Here is a 23779-nt window from a genome sequence, read left to right on the forward strand (position 1 = left end):
AACTGGGGGAGTTTTGCACACCCAGTTTACAGCTGATGAAGCAAGGGGTCCAAAGTAAGGTCTGAAGAAGCTGGAGCAGCCCAGGTCCTGGGAACTCTCAAAGCCAGCCACAGTGTCTTTCCAGGACACCAGCGTAGAAAGTGCAGGGAACAGAGCACCAGTAGGGTGGGCCAGCGATGTTTGGGGCGAAGGACAGGGGAGTCCAGATGAGGGCGGGGAGGGGAACAGAGCCAGGAGGTCTCAGAACCTATGAAGCCGTATTTCTGAACACTCGTGAAAACAGAAAGGGAAGCTGTGGAGCCTTGAATTTCGCAAAGCTGTCCTAGCTCCCCCTCCCCCTAAGAGTGTGCAGGAAGACTAATTTCATGTAAATGAGCAACAGAAAGCACTGCACCCACATCTCACAATGAAGTTATTATAAGAAAAATGAGAACAGGGAGCAGAACAACATCCCTAATGAAATGAAAGCATTCCAGAAAGACAGACCCACAAACCCAGACAAAACCATAACTTAATATTTCAAAATGAGCTAGAGTAAATTAGGGAAATAATACAAGATATGAAACAAAAGCACAAATCAGAATTAGAAATCAGAAATTAGGTAATCTAACTTAGGAAAGAAGTAGAAAAAAATAGAAAACTCATTTCACAAATGAAGACTGGAGTAGAAGGAATATAGTTTTTGCACAACAGATAATGCCTTAAGGGAATAAAAACTGAAAAGAAGGAAAAAATTTAAATTCTAGAATGAATAAAGAGAAATCAAAGAATTCAAGAAAAAAACAACAAATATAGAGGACGGGCCAAAAAAGATCTAATGGGATATTATATGTGTCCCTGAAGAAGAAAAAAATAACGAGGCAACAGAGGAGAATAAATACACAAAACTAGAATTAAAAAAACACTTTCCTGAAAAAAAAATTAAAAAGACTTGAGACTGCATATAGAAAGGGCACACCTCCCAAATAGGGAAATCAACCCGGATCAACACTGAGACATATTCTAGTAAAATTAGTGAATTTTAAAGAAAAAATATTTGGGGCATCCAGCCTAAAAGACAAATTCACTTATAAGGGGAAGAAAGTCTGTCATCAGACTCTCCGATAACAGCACTTTCGGTCAGAAGCCTGTAGACTAACGACGTGGCTAAGATATGCAGACACAGGAAAGGTGAGCTAAGGATTTCACAGCCAGATGAACTGACTTTCAGGTGTCAAGGTCACAAACAAAATGTTATGTACATGGAAGTGCACAGGGAGTGTTCTCAGGAGACCTTTCGGAGGCATCCTCTAGGGAATAGACTTGAGACAGCCCAAATGACTGGTGAGACGTTGACAGAACCGGTGCTGAGCCCTCAGAATCTATTTACTTGCAGAACTAGGAATAAATGATGGTTATAAGGGAGAGAGTATAGTTTATAATGGTTATGTGCCTTGAATAAATATACAGGATGACTAACAAAAATGGAAGGAGAACAGGAAGAACATTTAAAAGGCAGAATAAGCTTGCTGATTACCTCATAGTTATTAACCAGCAGTAAAAGAATATTGCCTCAAATCAGATGCTGGAGAAGAAGGGGAGGAGGAAGTTACTAGATAATGTCAATGTTGTTCATAAGAGGGAAACAATTGACAATAATCGCCCTCCCCAGATAGAGGGGATTAAAGATGTTACATAAAGGAAATGAAACAAAAGTACAAATATTTGTAAATACTAAAACAAAAAAATGGAGAGAACAAGCAAAGAGACCATACAGTGAAAAACTACTTCTATAAAAGACTTGAAATGTTCAAGCAGATGGAGGTGTGAATCCCTGCTTCACTTCACCTCTCTCTGCTCGGCCTCCTCTGTAAAAGATTATGTATGTGTATGTATAATCAATTGTGAAGGGCAAGTGTGAGAATTAAATTTATGTGATACGATTTCCAGGGTCCAATATATAATAATGTTCAACCAAAGCAAAATCTCTAGCTTCTCAGCCAGGGAGGGGCAGAGCCAGGCCTTGAGAGCAGGACTGTCTGGCTCCAAAGCCTGCCCTTCTCTGCTGTGCACCTCGAGGCGGGCTGTGTCCACGAGTGGGGGCATTACAGGATTTTCAGAAGGAGAGATTCGACAGGAAAGGCTTCATGGAAGACGTGGCGTTGGAAGACATGCGAGTCTGGCTGAAGCAGAGGCATGAAGGAGAAGCAAACAAGATGTGTTGGTGAGGAAGCGAGGGGTCAGTAGGCAGATCTTAGGCCCGTACTCACCCTTTTTCCAAGAATGACTTACAAACTGAAAACTGATAACCAGCCCTGCTGGATGCATTAGTTGAGAGTCTGGTTTAGGAGAGTGAGTGTCTGAAGATGGGGCCTGTACCCTAGGCAGGAAGGTCCTGATGGCAGGGACTCTGCTCCTACGGACCACACAGCGCCTGGCCCATGGGATTGCTGCGTAACTTCTGGTGGGGCGAATTAATAAGGTAATACATCGAACATAAAACAAAGTTTTTCAAGGACTTTTCAGGCCCTCCTCAGGTAGCTGCATCTATTATCTCACTATTTGTGTCATTCGGGATCGGTGAGATTATTCTATAACATACAACTCCAGAATATCAGTAATTTCAAACAACCAAGTTTTATTTCTCGCTCATGTTGCAAGTCCATCACAGATTGGCGGGGAACTCCTGTTCACTGTCGTTGCTCAGGCCCCGGGTTGACGAGCAGCCGCCATCTCAGATGTTGTTGGGCGCTGGGCCAGAGGAAAAGGGAGCTCTGGAGGGCCTCCCAGTGGCAATGATATCTCCACCTGTAAGTGACACGTGTCACTTCTGCTCACAATTCATTGGCTGAAACTGTCACACGGCCATACCTACCTTCAAAGGGGGCCATGAAGTGCAAGCCTGTTATGTGCCAGAAAGCAGAGAGCGGGAAATACTTGGTGAACAGTATTAATGACGATCACACTATTTGGAAGGTAGATAATGGGCTCAATTCAGACGGGTAGAAAAAAGAATGAACAGTGTTCACTGCCGTCCGCCTTTTTACAGTTGAAGGGGCTGATGCGCTAAGCGGTTGAGTTCCTCGCTCACGCTAACCTGCTATGAAGCAGGAAGCTGGATTCAAATCTGCATTTGTCTGGCTCCAAAGCCTCTACCTCTTGCCTCCCGGGCCCTTGGGTGTTCACAAAAACTTCTGGTCCTGCCTCTTCCTCATGTGCTTAAAGACGAGGCACCTACTAGCCTCACCCTCACCCACAGATTTCATTTCACTGTCTGTGTCATTGGCGGAAGGTTAAATCAGACTTTGTAAACAACCTAGGCCGGTTTAAAAGGGAGAAAAAGGGGCTGCCCTGGGGCCAAGTGATTAAAGTTCCACGCACTCTGCTTTGGTGGCCCAGGGTTCGCAGGTGTGGATCTGGGCGTGGACCCACTCCACTCATCAGCCACGCTGTGGATGCATCCCACATACAAAGTAGAGGAAGACTGACACAGATGTTAGCTCAGGGACCATCTTCCTCAAGCAAAAAAATAAAAAGAGAGGAATATTGGCAAAGAATGTTAGCTCAGAAGAAAATAAAAAGAGAGAAAAACCCATTTCTGAAATCTAGCTTACAACATTTCGCTTGTACTATGTGGATTTTCCCTCAAGGATCTCACTCTGTCTTCATTGCTCTTTCTTTTGAAATCTGACCCCCAAGAAAGAGGCAGTGGAGGCCAGCCCCAGCAAACAGCCAGCAAGAGGTGCAGCCCGGCTCCAGGGAGGGGGCGTCAGAGGAGAAAGGAGGATGCTGCGCCTTAAAAGTTTGGGGGATCTTTCGAATTCTTCCCCAAGGCTTGGAGTTTGGTTAAAAAGAAAAAAGGACTTAGGTTAATCCTGGGGGCTATGTGTTCTCTACGCCCCCGCTAGGAAATAGCATCCAAGTGTTTTCAATTTATTTTTTGCTTGACTCATCAAAATACTGTTGCACAAGAGACTGGATGTCCAAGGAGCTGTATTTCAAAATAAATGTCTTTTATTTTGCCTTTGGAAATGGCTAATCACATTTTCTCAAGACTCAGCAGCCTTCTCTCCTGGAAGGACTGAATTTGATACTAAACTGGTTACAGATGGGGAGAAAGAAGGGTTATTTGCCACCACCACCCCTTAATATTTTTCAGGGTATATGATGCCCAGCACTATACAATAAGTGAAAGTTTTAAAATAAAACTTTAGGAAAATGATGACTCATATTAAAATATTAGGACAATTTGAGAAAAAGTAATTCCCACATCCCTGTACCTTGTTGGGAGAGAGTGGTGGTTTAAAACGCAAGTCCAAGTTCTTCAGGGGCTCCCATTATCCACATGTTAGATCTTCTTTGCCTATCTTCTCTATTTGTTGCTTTTTAAAAAATCCTTTCTGGGGCTGGCCTGGTGGCATACTGGTTAAGTTCGCACACTCCGCTTTGGCAGCCTGGGGCCCACAGGTTTGGATCCTGTGCATGGACCTACACACTGCTCATCAAGCCATGCTGTGGCAGTGTCCTACAGACACAATAGAGGAATATTGGCACAGATGTTAGCTCAGGGACAATCTTCTTCACCAAAAAAACCCCACCAAACAACCTTTGTTTCCTTCTTTCTTCTTTTTTTTATTAAAAAAAGTCTTTCCTTTGTTATGGCATTACTGTTGTTTCTTTGTTCTTGAGTTCCTTCTAGTTCAACCTTCCTTTTCAGAATGATTTTTTCTTTGTTTCTATTTCTTCTTAGAGTCCTATCTCATAATTTCTGAGTTTTTCTACTACTAATTGGTATTGTTCTTTCATATTTCATATTATTTTTCTTATTTTATTCCGTTTTGAAGGATTAGGTTATGGTTTCATCTATTTAGTGCTCTTATCTTTCTAGCATGCTTTCCTTGTTTATAGCAATGCCTCTTACACAAGCTGAGAAAGACACAGTGACTTTCTAAGATCCTACAGTTCCTAAGTGGTAGAGCAGACATTCACACTCACATTTATGTGACACCAAAGCCTGTAATGTTTCTGCTGATAACATTTATCATATATTGAAAGCCTACTGTGTGGTGAGAATTTACAAACAAAACCTCATTCAATACAACACCTTGCAAGATGATTTTCTTATTGATGAGGAAGCTAAGGCTCAGAGAGCAACTGCAGGTGGTTTTGGGCATGTGTGGTGGTTTCCACAGTTGCAGGGTTCGAGCTCCTCAGTTCCCGCTCAGCAGCGATACTGTGGTCCTACTAGCAGCAGTGGCACTACCCCAGCAGCTCAGCATCAATTGTGGGTTCAGGGGCAGAAGCAGCAGCATCTTCCCCATATTTGGGTAATAACTCCTTTCTCCCTTTTGCTACTACAACCCCATTCTTTCTCCCCTATGCTCTTTCAGCTCTTCCAATACTTTGGTTATCAATTTCTTGCATTAAATCCTTATTTGATTTAGATAACAAAGTTTGTTTTCCTGAATAGACATTGTCTGATGTAGTTATTTTCTTCCATTCATTCATTCTTTTGTACATTTAACAAACATTTATTGACTACCTGCTAATGTTAAGGGCATTTTGGAAACAATGATAAACAAGACAGACAAAGCCCCTGCCCTTGTGAAGCTTGTATACTTGTGGGAAGACAGACAATAAATAAGTAACTACACAGGATGATTTCAAATTGCGGTAAGCGCTTTAAAATTCAAGTGGCTTAAACAATAAATATTCGTCTCTCGTGTAAATGAAGTCAGGAGGTAAAGGTAGGTAGCCCCAGACTGGTTGCTTCAAGTAAGCAAGTCTCCCGTTAGCTCAGCACTTGATTTTATCTAGAGCATGACCCTCTTCCTGTGGTTCAATATGGCGCTAGAGCTCAGGCAACACAAGTTCCACACAGCTGGATGGAGGAAGGGAGGTGGGAGGGGCAAAGAACACGCAAGCCCTCTTTAAGGGGCGATTCTGAGAAGCTGCTGTGCAATACTTTATTTTATTGGCCTGAACTCAGTCACCTGCTTCCATCTAGCTGCAAGAGAGACTGGAGAATGTAGCCACACATCCAGTTAAAATTAGGGATTCTATTACTAAGAAAGAAGGGGAGAATAGATACTGGGACAACTAGTAGTTTCTACCAAAGGAACTAAACAAGGTGATCTGCTTGCAAGTCACCTGAGGTGTGTTTATGGACACTCATTTAGAAAGATCTTCATCTTTCTCACCACCGGATGGAAGGTTTCTTCATGGCGGACACTTGACCTACCTTTGTTTTCTGTTTGTCCTGCAATGCTTCAGACACAATTGGTATTAACATGCTTTTGGAAGTGAATGTGATATATCTTAAAGCAACTCAGGAAACCATTATTAGCAAACACTGCAGAGCAGTATGTGTGATGTTTCTCTCACTAGACTGTGAGCGCCTTCAGAGCCCGTAAATCGCTGAACCTCTCTCTCTGTCTTTCTAGACTACTGAGTGTTGACCGTCTGTGACTGGGTATTACGAGGTGTTAGCAGTATGCCTCCAGGGATCTCACTGAGGCCTAACGCTATAGGAAGATTTCATCAAGTGGGACTCGGGTGGTGAAAAGCCTTTGTTCTCACTGGCAGGAAATTAATGACAATCAGTATTTGCATAGCATTTTATCACAGGTTCACAGCATCACTGGATGCCATCTTTATTGTTATCCTTTTTTTATATATGAAGAAATGGAGGTTGAGAGAGAGTCAAGAGATTCCACTTAGCAAGTGGCAGAGTTGGAACGAGAAACTAGTTCTTACGAAACCAGATGCTCCTATAGGGAAACAGATTTTTCCATTTCAGTAAAATTAGTAACTTTGTGGAGAGGGCCACGGAATCTTTTGATTTCACTTTCAGGCGGTCGATAAAGTGAAATCAAGAGAAATGAGGGCGAATCATTTTGCCAGATCTGCCAAAGTGCAGAATTCCGATCAACCAACCCTGCGACTAGTATCGGCTTTATAAACACTACGATTCCCACCATGCTACACGGTACCTCTGGGAAGACTTCCACTCCCAGCATGCCGTACGCTGGAACTCCGAGTCCCAGAATGCAACGCTCCTCCTCGCGCCCAGAAGGCCGTCGAAACTACAGTTCCCAGCATGCAGCGCCGCCCCCAGTTTCTGGAGCTCCGCTGGACCCTGCTTCGGAGAGACCTTTTGGACTCCAGAGGGCGGGTCCTGGAGTCCAAGTTCCCTTGGGGGCACGTGTCTGCAGGGCAGTGCTGGCCCGTCCGGCCTGTCCAGACGAAGCATCGAAGGAATGGGTTGGGACCTGGGCCGGGCTTTGCTCAGGCAGCGTTTGAGGCAGCCCCAACGGGGTCCTCCTGGGACCTTCCTCCCTTTGAACTGCGGTGGCGGGCGGGCTTCCCGTCGCCTGCTCCCCGCAGAGCAGGGGCCGCCATCACCATGGCCACGGCTGTGAGTCGGCCTTGCGCCGGCGGGTCGCGGGATATTCTGTGGCGCGTGAGTCTTGCCCGCATCGTGGCGCGTTCTCGGCCGCTTCGGGGGTCGGGCTGGGCGGGCGCCTACGGCGCGTGCGCACAAGGCGTTGGAGGGCTGGCTCGAGGGGAGCGCGCGGGGAGCGCGTGGGGAGCATGTGGGAAGCGCCTGGGGAGGGGGCGGCGTGACACCCTGGTTGCAGGTTGTAGGGAGTGGGCTGAGGGGAAGCTGGCTGCGGGATGTGTGTGCGCGGGACGTCCCAGGGCAAGCTCGTTACGGGATGAGAAAGGATTCCAGAGGGGACTGGTGCGACTGGGAGGGATGACCTGCATGGAACTGGGCAGGGAATGGGGAAGAGGTTTATGCAGGAGTGGTGTACCTAGAGGGGGCAAAATAACTTGGTGATTCCCTGGGATAAGAAGTGGCAAGGGGTGTCCAGAATGGGAAAGAAAGTGGCGTGGCCTTAGCAGAGGCTGGGGTTGGGACTAGGTAAGCGGGACAGGTATTCTTTGTAGGTTAGAGGCGTGTATGCACTGTGGGGCTGAGAGGAGGAATCACTTCTGTTGAAGCTGCATCCACAGTTCTGCATCCATTCTGTGGAGGGCAAAGGGAAATAGTAACACACGCCAGCGGCACTGCCCTCTACCCTGTATCCCAAGCTAAAAACTTTTGAGTCCTTAAATCTTACATATTCTTTACCACCTATGTTATCAATCACCAGTGTCCTGCAGATTGTACTTTAGAAATGTGGCTGCAATTTGTTTCCTTTCCGATTGTCCCTGCCTTCCTGCAGACGCTGACTGTAATTTTTGACTTGGGCAGTTTCCATGGCCTGCCTCCTAACTGCTTCCTGTCTGGGTCTTGTCCCTTCTGATCCATCTTCATCATAGCCACCTTACAAACACACGGCTGTTTTACCTTCCAAAACAAACCCGTTTGTCACTTTCATGCTTAAAACCCCTCAGTATCTCTTCTTATATTCACTTATTCAACCATAAATCCTGTTTACGAGTTCTGAGTATGATAGGCACTGGTGCTTCAGACATGAATGAGATGCAGTAAGTTGCCCCAAAAGGAGTGCATATCTAATAATTGTAAACACAATTACAGTATGCAGATGGTTCCCCTAAAACGTATACAGCTTTTAGATACTGACATATCTATCAATTAAACCTAGAGAGACAAGTAGAAGTTGCTGTAAAACATACTTGTAAAACTAGATAAGACCATCCCTCCCCCTCCCCCAATGTGTGATGTTTAATGTGCTGCCTGACTTTGGACTAACAGGAGCATCAGTTCACTGATATAAGATTCCATAGCAGTATGTAATGTTATTCATAGTGGTAACCATTGGAGTTTATATATAGCTGCATGAGCAGTGATGTGAGTGTCAACATTAGTGATTCGCATCTGTATGAAGAGATGGGATTTGCATAACTGAAATAGTTTAACTGGCTTCACAATTGAGGTTTTGTTGGTTTACTTGTAGGTCTTGGGCTGGAGGATAGTCTCAAGCATTGTCTGGTCAGTGCTGCTGCTCCCCGTCTGTACCACAGTGTTTATCATCCTCAGCAGCATTGATTTATTTCATCCTATACAGTGGCTGTCTGGTAAGTGATAGTCAGTTTGGAAAAAACAAATTTACACGACCTGCTCCTCAGCATAAAAATTGCGTTGTTTCAAATAGTTCATTTTTAATTACTGCCCTTTACTTCAAGGTAGTCTTAAAGCATGGCCTTCCTAACTAAGCCGCCTTTTCCTTATGTAATAAGATTAGTAAACCCGTCAGAGACTTTGTCACATCAGAAGACCACATAAATGAAAACTTAAGCTTTGTTTCTCTTTTCTTTTTGACAACTTTATTGAGATTGTCTTCTTAAGGAAGAGAGTTATTTTATTTAAAAATTGTGGATAGAAAATATGACATGTATCTCTTTAAAAAACCTGTCTAAGATTAAGAATACTTCATTTCTATATTGTGGCTAATAAGAAAGAAATATGAGAAGAAGAAAAGGAGGAAAGTTAAAGACTAAGGAATGTAGAGTTAAGTGCAAAGATTGGTGAGGAGGAAAAGATTGGAGCAGGCTGAATACTTCTCAGAATCCTTGGAGACAAAATAAAATTACTAAATTCATTAAAGTATAAACTATTTTATGTTAACTAAGAATAGCTACCAATTATTGCTGTCTTCGGTGTGCCAGGCCCCCTGCTAAGCTCCTTAGGTGTCTTACCTCTTATCCTTCTTACAACCCTGTATGGTAAAGAGGTGTGATCCCTCCTTTATTTTACTTTTCCTCCCAAAGCCCCAGGACACAGTTGGATATCCTAGTTCCAAGTCCTTCCAGCTCTGCTACGTGAGCTGCCGCCACAGCACGACTGCTGACAGAGGGCTGCTGTGCCTCTGCGCCTGGGAACCGAACCCAGGCCGCCAAGGCAGAGCGCAGCGAACTGTACTAACCACCAGGCTGTCAGGGCTGGCCCTGTCCCTGCTTTATAAATGGGGAACCTGAGAGTCAGGTGGTCAGTCTGTGCAGAGATGCGCAGCTAGTGAGGAACTGAGCTAGGACTTGAACACTGGTCTCTGACTTCAAAGCCTGTGTTTTTCTAGTATGCCCACACTAGAATTAAAAAATGGAAAAAGAGAAGTGTTGCCAAAATAAGTTTTGAAGTCTTTAAAGTCTTTCTTAAGACTAAGAAGCGCAAATACTTTTGAAATTCTTTTATTTCCCTCTCAACAGTAGTAACAGTAAATTTCTTTTCTTTGGAAAGTGGGAAGTGTGTTGTTAATTTTTCAGAGGAAAACGCCAGTTTTCAATTAGTTAGAAGCTTTACCTTGTGGCCTTTGGAGATGCTGCTGCTGAAGAATGAAAATCACGTTCAGTTTTTTCTTGAGACGTATCAGCCACTTCTTGGATGGGTCCCACAGGTCGCATGAAAGTGAGCCCTGAGGCAGAGCGGGGATGGCAGGGACTTCTGTCACCGCCTTGCCCAAGTCTGCGTCACTCATTGGCCCTGGCTGTCTAGCCGCAGCCTCAGAAAATTCAGCATTGCCGTCTAGAGCCGTTACCAGTGGTAAAGAATTCACACTTCACAGAAGAACTTGTTGCCATTTCATGGCCAAGGGCTTTTTAACCCTAATAACACTTTCTCCCAGGCTAGATTTGGTTTATGCCGTCTTTCTCCTCAAATGTTACTTGTCTGCTGCAACTTTTGCTTCATAAAGTCTTTTCAGAGAAATTGTACTCTTTCCTTACTTATTTCCAGTCATTTGAGTGAGTTCTTTCATCTTTTTAGCTCAGTATAATGCTTGGGTTTAATTGTGAATACTTAGTAAATATTTTTCATTAATTTTGGTCCATGAATTATGCTTCTAAAAATCATTGGTTTCATTATTGTCTTAGTCTATTCAGCAAACATGTCCTTGTTTTTATTCTCTTGTTCATGTTTTTAGGTATATACATATTTTAAACTTTGCCATATTTTTGAAATGGAATATTGATTGTTGAACTACTCTGAAGTGTGAATATATTAGTATTTTACAGAGATATCATTTTTTTGTTTTTTAATTCAACTCATTTTGATGATTTATGGATTATGCTATTTTCAGAAATGTTACTTTTTTAGCTATAGGGGCTAATTGCATTTATTAAGAGATCTGAAAAATATTATTTACATTTTAAAAAGAAACATTGTTGGTTTATTGCTAAATATGGTACCTCTCTGTTTCACATGATGAAATATGTTTGCATATGGCAGTATTTTGTCTGACGTTAACATCTGGGTTCTCTGAAAGAAATTCTGCTATAATTTTAAAAGACTTACAGCTTGGTCCAAATAGCTCACACCGTACTCCTTGAGTTGATGTCCTGTGGGACCTGTCAGCATGTATGAGTAAATTCTCAAAGAAAACATAACTTTTAAAATTAAAATTATAGTTTTGGTTCAGATCCTTTTTCTTTTTCAATATACTGAGTGTAACTACATGACTGAATGAATTTACTAATTCGTCTCTCTTAAATGTTTCAGATTCCTTCAATGATCTATACAGTTCCTATGTAATCTTTTACCTTCTGCTGCTGTCAGTGGTAATAGTAATAATAAGTATTTTCAATCTGGAATTCTATACAGGTGAGTTTTCAAATGTTAACTGTCTTAACAAATATCTGAATTTATTTTACTAAGGGCAGACTCAGTGCGTTTTTACGTGGGTGTGTATAAGAGGCTGTGTTTTGTGTCAAAGTTTAAAAAATATATACAGAATCATATACTTTAGATGTCTTACCTTAAAATTTATTTAATGCTGGTTTCTCTGTTTTTAAAAAATATTTAGAACTCTTAGGACAAATATTATAAGATTTCACTTATATATATTAGGTACCTAGAGTATCAAACTCATGGACACAGAAAGGAGAGTGGTGGTTGCCAGGGTAGAGGGGAGGAGGGAATGGAATTGGTTAGAGGGGACAGAGTTTCAGCTGAGGAAGGTGGAAGAGTCTGGAGGCGGATGGTGCTGATGGTCGTACAGCAATGTGAGTGTACTTATGCCACGGGACTATACATTTGTGGTAAGCTGTATGTATATTTTACCACAATAAAAAATAACTTAGATCTTTTAATAGTTCACAGCTGGTATGAAAGTTGTGTTTCAGCACCTGTGTTATAAAAATAACTGCTTTATAGGGTAGGAGATCAGGGCTGGGTGGTTTCTCCATCCTTTTCAAATATAAAAGTCTGTAATTGTGTGGTTTTCCAAAAAATTTAAAATATTACATGTTTTTTCTTTTGAAGATTAGCCCTGAGCTAATGTCTGCTGCCAATCCTCCTCTTTTTGGTAAGGAAGGCTGGCCCTGAGCTAACATCCGTGCCCATTTTCCTCCACTTTATATGTGGGACGCCAACCACAGCATGGCTTGCCAAGTGGTGCCATGTCTGCACCCAGGATCTGAACTGATGAACCCCAGGCTGCTGAAGCAGAATGTGCGCACTTGACCACTGCGCCACTGGGCCGGCCCCTCAATAAGCCTTCTTTATGCATTTACTATGTGCCATGTATTGGGGGGACTAAGAGATAAATGTTATGGTCTCATTTTTCCCCAGAGGATCACAGTTAATGGGGAGACAGACAGTAAACATCAAGTATATTCAAGTAGAATATACTGGCCATCATGGGAGTTTAGAGGAACACCATTTACCCAGCATGGGGAGCTTCTGGATGAGATGATGCTTAAACCAAGCCTTGAAGGATGAATTGTATTAAGTACACAAAGAAGGGAAACGATGTGCTAGGGAAAAGGTATAGCGTATAAAAAGGCTTAGTGAAATGAGAAGGTTTGGTGTATTCAGAGTATTTTAAGTCAGTCGCGCAGTTAGTAGGTCCTCCTGGGCCTTTCCAATGGGGCGGGAGAGGTGATGGCAGCCTCTTCCCCAAAGGTAAGGCACCTGAGCCCTCTCCCTTTGTACCTAGTTTTCCGCCTCCCCACAATCTCTTTACTGGGCGGATATTAAAAGAAGATTGCAGAGGGCAGGGAACCCTGTGGTAGCTGTTTTCAAAGGTCAGCATCCCTCATCTTCTGCTCACACTCACCTCCCTCAGTTCATTTCCAGAAAGTTTTTTTGGACTATCAGAGAGGTATTAGGAATACCCATGCAAGCATTTATTTTAATATTCAGTATTGTTGTTATTTACCTAGTTTGTGGTTTATTTTTCACAGATGGACTATATATTGATAATTTCAAATGCTGAAATAAAGATAACTTGCTGGAGGGCAGGCACCATCTTTTTAAAATTATTATTATTATTATTATTATTTTAAGATGTTATTTTTCCTTTTTCTCCCCAAAGCCCCTGGTACATAATTGTATATATGTAAATATATATATTTTTTAGTTGTGGGTCCTTCTAGTTGTGGCGTGTGGGATGCCACCTCAGCATGGCTTAATAAGTGGTGCCATGTCCTCGTCCAGGATTCGAACCGGTGAAACCCTGGGCCGCCAAAGCGGAGTGTGCGAACTTAACCACTTGGCCACGGGGCCAGCCCCTGTTATTTGTTCTTTTATGGCACTTACAAGAGTGCCAGCGTAGGCACTATTTGAGCTATCAGGAAATTTTAATTAAAAAGAACTGAAAATTGTTAATCATGTTGTCCTTAGGCTTCATCTCTCTAGGTTCTTTGGTTTTTGTGTGTGTGCATCTCTTTGTGTTCAGTCTTTTTTCAAATTATTTTAACTTAGAGTTGTTCTGTACTATATTTTACATTCGCCCTGGGTTTCTTCCTGCCCTTTGGAGTGTTTGTACAGGATGGAAGGGAGCAGTGTAGGTCCTCTGACTCTGTGTGCTGCAGATTGTAACATGACAGCCGTGTGCTCTGTTTGCAGTGGTGCCTTCCGTTCCCTGCTCCAGGCTGGCTCTGATCGGGAAGATCCTCCATCCTCAGCAGCTCGTGCACTCGTTTATTCATGCCGCCATGGGAATGATGATGGCCTGGTGCGCTGCTGTGATAACCAGGGGTCGATACAGTTTTCTTGTGGTTCCCTGCACTGGTGCTGAGAGGTAATATCAAATACAGTTTTTCTAAGGACTTTGTTTAGTTACTAAGCTGCAGGTGACCTGTATAGCTTAATAGTTTATGGATATTCTTTACTTTCCAGACTTCTACAGAAGGTGGTTTTTTTTACATACCTCAAACTTTTTTGATGTTTTATGTTTGTTGAATTCAACAGTTTTTTGGTTTTTTTTTTAAGATTTTATTTTTCCTTTTTCTCCCAAAGTCCCCCAGTACATAGTTGTGTATTTTTAGTCGTGGGTCCTTGTAGTTGTGGCATGTGGGATGCCACCTCAGCATGGCTTGATGAGCAGTGCCATGTCTGCACCCAGGATCCAAACAGGTGAAACCCTGGGCCGCCAAAGCAGAGCACGCGAACTTAACCACTCAGCCATGGGGCCAGCCCTTCAACATTTTTTTTTTTTAAACCATTTGTTCTGTGCAATGTGCTATGCTAGATGCTGTTGGATTTTTGAGAGTGATTCACACATGGACTCAGCTCCTTGAGAGTTAACAGTAGGGGAATTAAGACATGGATGCTAATGGATGTAACAGAAAAATAGGAATGTTTGAGAGAGAGGATGTAATAGGAAGAAAGTGAGATGTGCAGATAAAACTTGTGGGAGTTTTTATCTTCAAGGGAGCATCCACACGTGGCTTCTTGGAGGAGGTGGCATTTAGGTTGGAGTTTGAAGGAAGGATAGTTTGGGAAGCACAGATGGGCACCTGGGCTAACATCTGTTCCCAATCTTCTTTTTTATTCTTCTTCTCCGCGAAGCCCCCAGTACATAGTTGTATATTCTAGTTGTGGGTCCTCCTAGTTCTGCTATGTGGGATGCCGCCTCAGCATGGCCTGATGAGCGGTGCCATGTCCACGCCCAGGATCTGAACCGGTGAAGCCCTGGCCGCCTAAACAGAGCGCTGTCAACCACTCGGCCACGGGCCGGCCCCAAGAAAAAATTTTAAAATAATTATAACTACCTTCCTCAGTAGAGTACTTCTGTGGTTTTGAAACTTATACAGTTCTTGAACACGTGGCCTTGATATAAATTTCAAGTTGATCTTCTGACTTGAAAAATCAAAAAAGATTACTGGAGTTATCTTAAGTTCTCTGTTTTCCACTGACTTTAAAACAGTGTTCATGAGTACTGTTGAATACTCAATTTCCTTTTGTCCCCCTATTATATAAGGCAGTTCTTTTCCTACTGTGATAAATTTTCTTTAGTGAAAAGGGTCCTCATGAGGGCTGCCCGGGTGCAGGAGACGACGCAGAGAGAAGCGCAGAGTTGCAGCTTCTGTGTCCGGTGTATCGTTTATTTGCAGTCCCGCTCAGTCCCCGTGCAGTTTCCTGCCTTGCAGGCAGTGTTGCTTACTGTCACAGGGACATTCTTACTCTTGTCAGATTTCCAGAGCTCAGAGCTAGAGACTTAACTAAAGTGCAAATTCTCATGCATCAGGGAAAAGAGTTTTGTTAATCTTTTGCCCATACTTAACCTAAAAGGAACTGTTTTATTAGAATTTGGGGTGTTTCTTAAGTGATTAAGTCAAAGCTTTGCTTTCAGTGAATATTGAGCCTAAAACAGTGACGTGTGTCCCTGACTGTTGAGTTAATAACCTAACTTCTCCCTTCAGTTTAGAGAACCATTCTGCACAAACCTGCTTAAATGAGTATCACCTTTTTTTCCTACTGGCTGGAGCATTTATGGGCTATAGCTATAGCCTCCTGTATTTTATTAACAACATGAACTATCTTCCGTTTCCCATCATACAGGTAAGACGGCATTGGAGCATTACCTTATGTCAGAATTTGGCAGAGTTAAAATTGCCTTGGTAGATATAACGGGCCTCATTTCTGATTAATTCAAGATTTGATCGGCAAAATTTAGCCCTGAGATCCTCAGAGTGCCATTTGGAGGGGAGAGATTAGTCTTCATGGGACATTAGCGTATGTCTGAGGGCTGTGGGTGCCTTCCTCTGCCCCTCCCAGAAGACCGCTTCCTGCGGTCCTCCCTCCCTGCTAGGCAGAGGCAGTGCTGTGACCTGGCAGGGCTGGGTGAGGGTGATGACATTCATGCAGAGTGCCTCTGTGCAGCTGCCAGCTTCTTTCTGAGCCTAAGAACCTTAGAGGCTTGAGGCTATGCGAGTTACTGTCTCAGATCCTTTTCAGAACACGGCGTGATGTGTATAAACAAATAAATCAGTGTCAGCTGGTTTGAGTGGGACAGTTTAAACTATCTTTTGGTTAGGTTTTTAAAAATCTGCTAATCTGGTGGGAACTGTCTCTGGAACTCAGAAGCACGTCCTCGGGCAGGAGAGAGAGAGAGAGCGGTTGGGATTTCTCCTGTGGCATCAAGGCTCTCCCCAGCCTGTTCCCACTCTTCCAGACTGTCCCATTGTTCACTTCATTCCCTCTGTGGCAGGCTGAGGACTGGGCTTTGGAGCAAAATGATTGGAACCAGCCCCTTCCCATGAGGACCCAGTCTGGTGGGCAGGGAGGGATGTGTAAACACGTGATGTGTCGTGAGAGTGTGATGGCCTAGGGTTCTGCAGTGCTCACACGCCTGTAGTCCCCACGAGAACATGGTGGTGAAGACTCCGCTGCGGGAGATGGTGCTCACAGGCCAGGACTGGGCCTTCCTCCCTGGGCCTGGGCGTGTGACGGAGGATCGTTGAGAGATTCCTCACGTCTTGTGAAGATGAGTTAAAAGCAGAGTGTCAGCTTTGCCACCTAAAAATTTCACAAGGAGAAAAACCCCAGAATCCTGTACAGAAGTAGCCATGGTAAATTATCTTTGAGCCAAACATGATTAAGAATACAGAGAAAGAAGAAAAAAGTGTTAGAGAAAAATGAGATACCCCCAAATCCCTTCTCCTCCATGAACTCAGCCGAAAGTACCTGTTATTTAACGTCCCAGATGTGCAGTAGAGCAAACAGGAGCAGTCCAGTGAGGGACGGTGTTCAGAAATTAGAGTTTCTACCATGAAGTGTCACGTTTGTAACATTTGACTAGTAAACTTTTTGTAATTTCTTTTGATAAAATTTTAGATTCATTTTTATATCCTAGAAGTTTATTCTCTGGTGGTAATATTCAGCTTTGGCTTCAGGTTCAACTTTAGCAGAATGTTGATTTTTAATATTTGGCCGTTGAGTATTTTGCCAGAATATATTTTGGGGTCCTCTGTTGTGACCGTGAGTGTGCAGTGGTGTTTGGTCTGCCCAGCTGGGTGCTGTTCCTCAGCCTCGGGATGGCTGGAGCAGGGCTCTTGCTGGGCCGGTGCAGTGGAGAAGGGAGGTGAGGATTTGGGCAGGAGTGGTTGAGATGATGGATCTTTGTCCTGGGATCAGAGTTTCTCATCCATCAGGTTTGTAACTGTCTGTTTGCCTAGCTGGGTAGATTTGTCTCCCCTGAAGACTGAGGGCGAAGGAGGACCCCATGGCCTAGCTTTCTTTCGTTAGCTGTAAGAGCATGGCGCACAGAGTATGACCTTCCCTTACAGGTTTTATGTTGCTCAGGTAAGCAGGCCTTGATTGTCAGGAAATCGCAAGCTTGATGTGAGAAATCAGGCCCATTCCTTCTGCTTCTGAGCCTCCATAAAGTGATGTGATGGCTGTAGCCATTTACTGTTTTTGTTAACCAGCTAAGCTGACCAAAGAATGTTAGACCTTAAAAAAAATTGGTTTTTTACAAGCAATTATTATCATTGTTATCATTATCATTGGTGCTGCCTGTCAGCCAATTTCCTAAGTAGAGTGTTAGCATTTTTATTATACAACGTTAGTCACATACTGTAGGTAAAATGGAAGTTCTCTTTGGCCAGTCTGTCGCCAGTCTCAGTCTTTGCCTCAGAGATAACCACTGGGACCAGTTTAGTGTATATTCTTCCAGACCCCTTATCGTACGTTTACTTCTATAGTACCTATAACATCATACATTTTGTGGGGTGAGGTTTCCACAGTTTTATATTGTACATATTATTCAGTAACTACTTCTATTATGTAACAATATGAAAAATTAGACCTTTTAAAAAGTCTGCTAATTTTAACCAATTTGCCATTAGCCCATTAGGTTTTTTCCCCTAAAGTTGCCTATAGTACTGAAACCAGTTTTGCTGCCCTTATCAAATTCTTGATGACAGACTGATAGGGGAAAGCAGATGCTAGCATGGAGTAGGGAACAAAGAAATGGATGCACACCAAGACAGGGCTTGGCAACCTCTAGGCCAAGACTGTTTGAAAGTATTAAATGAGTTAAGATTTCTAGAGCCTGGCACACAGTAAATATTCAGTGAAGGGTATCTCAAAGCCAGATCACAGAAGAAACCCAACAGGGAATTGAAAAACACTTCATTTTAGGAGCAAGAAGAAGGCATGTTAGCTATTCTCTGCATATCTCCTGAAATGCCTGCGTGCTTCCCTCCCTCTCTGGAACCTTCTGAGTAATGGTTGAGGTGAGAACTGCAGTAGGAATACTACAGAAACTGTGCCCTTTTTATTGGGGGGATTAAGGGGAGAAGGTGGTAGCACGTAGCAGCTACACAGAATAGGGCAGTTTCACATCTTGGACTTTGAAGATACCTGAGTAAACCAGGATACTGGAGGCTGTATGGTTAGTGACAAGTATTTCTGTGGGCTGATTTTTGTAAGATACTGCAGGAATCTGCTGACATGGTGTGAAGATGTAAATAACCTCCACCCAAGTGCTATAGTTCTTGGCTGTACTTTAGCTTCTGAAATCCCTTAAAGAAGGATGAGCTCTAATATAAGCCAAAAGCGGAGCAGAATTTGAGAAGTTCATCTTTGGTTTGTTAGGTTTCCTTAGATTCTTTCCAATAATTTAAAAATATTTTCTCCATTGGCATTTTTGGGGCAGAGACTGGATAAGGCCAAACAACCCTTGTTTCACAAGAAGTATAGTTTTTTCAGGAAAAAACTTTTTTTCTTATTTGATTCATTTTTCTTAAATTGTTATAAGTGGAAGATACACGCTACGGAACTATTTAGCTAGTTCAGCCTTATCTCACAGATGACTAGATAGAGAGGAGACATGACTTGCTCAGTGTTGTAGAGAAAGAGGAAACACTAGAACTTGGGTCCCTGATCCTTAGACTGGTGTCTTCTTCACTGCCTCCTATTTTTCTACAAGCAGCATTTAGAAAAATTTAGTGTAGAGTACAGTGTACGTTGTCTTTAGGATTTCAGGCTCTAAGGTCAGTTTGCCTGGATTAAAACCTCAGATTTTCGTTTTGCCAGCTGGTAAGAGGGGTTAAGTTACTTAAGCTCTATGCCTTGGTTTTCCCATCTGTAAGATGGGGATAATAATCGAACCTCCTTCATAGGGTTGTTGTGCGGTTTAAATTGATTAATGCTTGTAAAGTGCTTAGAACAGAGTTTGGTATGTGGTAAGCGCCCAAAGAATGTCACCTGCTACTGTTGTTGTTATGTTTTTTTATATTTTCTCCATTTCCATAGTCCTTAGTATCAAGTATAGATTGATATTGTCAATTTTCTCTCTTCTGATCTCATATCAATGAGATGTAAATATTAAACATTTTAACATCAGAAGTAGTTGATTTTTTGCCTCTGGAGTAAACGTTGTCTTTTTGTGCAATGATTATGTTGTATATGTGGACAGTTATAGTTATGTGCTTGCTTTAGAATGAAATAAACCTCTGTGTGGATGCGTCATTTGATTCTGTTTTCCTTTTTTTCCACAGCAGTACAAGTTCTTGCGCTTTAGGAGATCTCTGCTCTTACTAGTTAAGCATAGTTGTGTGGAGTCACTGTTCCTGATTAGAAATTTCTGCATTGTGTATTATTTTCTTGGTAAGAATTTCTACTTTTTGATACAGGGTATGTGTTAGCTCATAGCTCAGAAAATGTCAGTTACAAAGTCATTCTTGGTTGTATTTGTATGTTTCCTAGGCTTGTAGTATGTGATTATCCAACCAATTCATTGTTTAGATTTTCAAAGTGTTTAGTTAAGGGAAAATATTGCTAAAGAAAATGTAGTATATACATGCAATGGAATATTATTGAACGTTGAAAAAGAAGGAAATCCTGTCACATGCTATAACGTGGATGAACCTTGAGGACATTGCGCTAAGTGAAATAGGCTAGTCACAAAAAGACAAATGTTGCATGATTCCACTTGTGTGATGTATGTAAAGTACTCAAACTCTTAGAAACAGAAAGTAGAATGGTGGTTACCAGGGGCAGTGGGGAGGGAGAAGGAGTTGTTCAAGGGGTACAGAGTTTGAGCTTTGCAAGATGGAAAAGTTCTGGAATCTGTTCCACAACAAGGTGCGTATAGTGGACGTGCAACTAAAAGTGGTTAAGACGGTAAATTTTACGTTCTGTGTTTTTTTTAACCACAATAAAAAAGAATGTATTCCTTTAAAAAAGGAAAATATTGTATGTCATTTGATCATTACTCTAAAAATAACGTACTGTTTTTTATAAGTTTGTAACCTGTTACTAATACCATAGAAATGTCCTGTTGCTAAGGGAACCTTGTAGCATTTATTAACATGAATCTCAAGCACAAAAATACAGCTTATTTAATATAATGAGCAGTACAAGTTGAGTGGAAAACATTAATCTCAATAGCAACCCATAATAATATAAATAAAATCCAACATTCTAAAGTCCTGTTTCCAGACTAACTTTTTCTAATCCTACTTTTTTCTATGGATATAATTTTACAAAATTGTTCTCACTGTGTAGAGGCTATTCTGTTGTCTAGTTTTTTCACTTGTAGTTTGTATAATCCGTTTTTCTACACAGCTCTTGTCATTGTCATTCTAATGTTACCACTTTGCCGTGTTGGATTAACTTCACTACAGTCAGCCTGGCAGTTCCTTTGTAGTTGTACGTTTGGGCTGACGTAGCGGCTGTGTCAACATTTCCATGGTCAACTATTTCTTCTATAACTCCATTTATGTCCCATTCAAATTTCATTTCCAGTATTAGCACTTTATTTCTTTGCTGCCCCTTGGTCTTTTTTGGCCAGTTTCCTCTTTCAGTTACGTTTGTACAATGTCATGTGTGTCTATCGTAGGAGACAACAGCTGCATGCTTTGCTGTCTCTGTGAACTAAATAACACATGTGAGTGACTAATTACCAACAGACGCTGAAAGAAGTGACATGGCTGGTCACAGATCATGGTGTGCATCTGTTATCTCCATACTGATTTGTGTGCTAAAAAGCCGGAAGTAGCACATTCAGTTCCTCACAGGTACTGTGCCACAGTAACTGAAATTTGAATTGTGGCGTTGAAGGCTGGTGTTACTTCACTAAACCATACTGAAATATGTACATATTGGAACTGCACAGCAAGGACTGCCTGTATTTAGAAATTACTCTTTTCCTGCTCATTCCTGATCAAACACTCTAGCGTTTTCACTGAGGTCTTGGTGTCGACTTGGTTGTCTCATCAACTCCATATTCCAAAGCATGATTAAGATTTATTAACTTTCTTATGTTCATAGCATGGTGTTCTTTCCCCCTTAGGCCATATTCCCAAAGCTTGGATTAGCACTGCTATGGACCTTCGCATAGATGAGTAAGTGATATATGAAAAGTCTAATTTTAACTCTTTTTAGATGTTTCCATCCTTTTAGATGTTTGCTACTTTCCAGATATTTTGTTTAGATTTAGGCTTTAATTTTTTTTTAAATTGTATTCATTTTTGAATACACATAGTTCACATAGTTTAAAATTCCATTGGTATTTAACAGTGCTTACTGTGAAAGAGACGCCTTTTGCTCCTTTCTCCAGTCACCCAGTTACTGTCCCCAGAAGTGAGCAATGATAATTCAGTTTTTGTTAGATACAGCTTTTATATTATGGACTTACAAAAGTAGACTTCTTGAGTTGCGTGGACATGCCGCTCTTTTGTTTTTCTCCTCAGTGACCATTGTGTGCTTTGTTGTAGACAAGCACAGTGCTGTGGTGTTACTCTAATTTTGTCCATGAGGAAACCATAATTGAGCAAGGTCAAGTGACCAGTTGAAGGTCACAAGTGGCAATTGAGTGGCAGCACTGGGTGTATTGTTCTAGTTACCACGAACTTTGCACCTAGATAAAGCTTTAATCTTTATTTGTCAAATAAATGTAAATTTCTCTATTAGTGTTTGTTCTTTTAATTTTTGGTTCCTCCACTGTGAGACTTTCTATATCATACATGGCCTTCGCTAATGCCAGTTTCTGGGAGTGGAATATTTGCATTTATGGGTGTTTGAAATATTATTGCCACAGTATAGGTTTCAATTCCTAACTTTTAAAGCTTACCAGGAAAATTTAGTTTTGCTTTCTGCTTAATTGCTAAACATGAAACCAAATGCATGGGTCATTCATTATGTTAGCCCAGATTTTTTCTTTTTTAGGAAGGTTAGCCCTGAGCTAACTACTGCCGATCCTCCTCTTTTTGCTGAGGAAGAGTGGCCCTGAGCTAACATCCATGCCCATCTTCCTCTACTTTATATGTGGGATGCCTACCACAGCATGGCTTTTGCCAAGTGGTGCTGTGTCTGCACCGGGGATCCAAACCAGCGAACCCCGGGCCGCCAAGAAGCAGAATGTGCGCGCTTAATCACTGCACCACTGGGCCGGCCCCATTAGCCCAGATTTTAAACTGGGTCAAGTGGAAAGAGAAAAATGATGCTTGATAGAAATTTATCATAGTAGTTCTTTCCTCCTTCCATTTAAAAAATGTTTTGTTTATGTGGCAGTGCCTGATATTCTCTCCTTAATGTATGCCAGCAAATGTTTACTTGAAAGCTGAAAATAACTTCATTTATTGTGTGGCCCCCTGCCCTCCAGTGAATGTCAAGCGCTATGCTGGGCACTCCTAGTAAAGCTGTTTTAAATCTCATAATGGCCCTAAGAGGCAGAATGAAGAGATTATGCCACCGTTACATGGATGAGGTCACTGAGGAGGGGGAGGTCACTGAGTGGGGGGAGGTCACTGAGGAGAGATAGGTCAAGGGTTTACCTGATCACAGCACTTACACATGACTGGGTCAGAGGTTCACATCCTGTTTTTATAATTGCTAGTTGTGTGACTGTAAGATTATATTGACTTTGCTAATTGATCTATTCAAGGTTTTGGCAAAATAGCATTCACTTTAGCATTGTAACAGTTTCTTAAATTATTTAAAAGTAAAGGTTTTTAGGTTATTGTTACTTTTAACTACTATGAAACTGTTTATCGGTATACAGATGGAGCTGAAATCTGGTCCAGGAGAGGTACTGGTCATGTTGAATGGGTTTTGAGTATCAAACTACAGAAATAATAATAAAATTTTATCCACCCTCTAGGGCTTATAGGCTCAGTTCATTCTTCATAGTAAATGACAGTGATGATCTGGAACACAAGAAACTGAGTGCCAGTTTAGATCTCCTCTTCTCTTAAGGCTCCCTTATGTACCTTGTAAGACAGTATTAGGGAGAGAACTCTATAGGGTACAAAAGGAGAGGAGTCTATCACCATTATTATTTTGAAATTGGATTTATTTGTTTCTCAGTGTGGAGCCCCAAGTCTGTTAAATGGTTAGATTGTGTTTTTCCCATAAGATTAAATAGTAATTTCTTCTTTTATAGGCAGTTTCATAGGCCTCTTGACACTGTGAGTGGCCTCTTGAATCTCTCCTTACTCTACCATGTCTGGTTATGTGGTGTCTTTCTCCTGATGACTTGGTACAGCTCCTGGATACTCTTCAAAATCTATGCCACAGAGGTTGGTATTGAGTTTTTTGTTAATGCTTTTGTGTTTGGAGTGCACAGATTAATTTTTAGTAGAGCGCTTGTCAGCATGCTCT

At 42.0% G+C, this 23779-nt stretch overlaps 1 protein-coding gene across 2 annotated transcripts in view; it reads left to right on the forward strand.

Annotated features, from left to right (window-relative positions):
• The first annotated feature begins 7207 nt into the window (after positions 1-7207).
• Positions 7208-23779, forward strand: part of NDC1 (NDC1 transmembrane nucleoporin) — a 49017-nt gene continuing 32445 nt past the window's right edge. Inside the window, exons 1-8 of one of the 2 annotated variants that reach the window (XM_046662228.1) lie at positions 7208-7441; positions 8907-9027; positions 11444-11545; positions 13793-13967; positions 15592-15730; positions 19675-19783; positions 21471-21522; positions 23562-23697. In XM_046662228.1, the coding sequence (XP_046518184.1) occupies positions 7385-7441; positions 8907-9027; positions 11444-11545; positions 13793-13967; positions 15592-15730; positions 19675-19783; positions 21471-21522; positions 23562-23697 (891 nt within the window). In that variant the 5' untranslated portion in view covers positions 7208-7384. The remainder of the gene's footprint in view (positions 7442-8906; positions 9028-11443; positions 11546-13792; positions 13968-15591; positions 15731-19674; positions 19784-21470; positions 21523-23561; positions 23698-23779) is intronic. The other variant, XM_046662227.1, reaches the window with a different exon arrangement.

Source organism: Equus quagga, chromosome 5 (assembly GCF_021613505.1).
Source record: "Equus quagga isolate Etosha38 chromosome 5, UCLA_HA_Equagga_1.0, whole genome shotgun sequence".
NCBI classification, from domain to species: domain Eukaryota; kingdom Metazoa; phylum Chordata; class Mammalia; order Perissodactyla; family Equidae; genus Equus; species Equus quagga.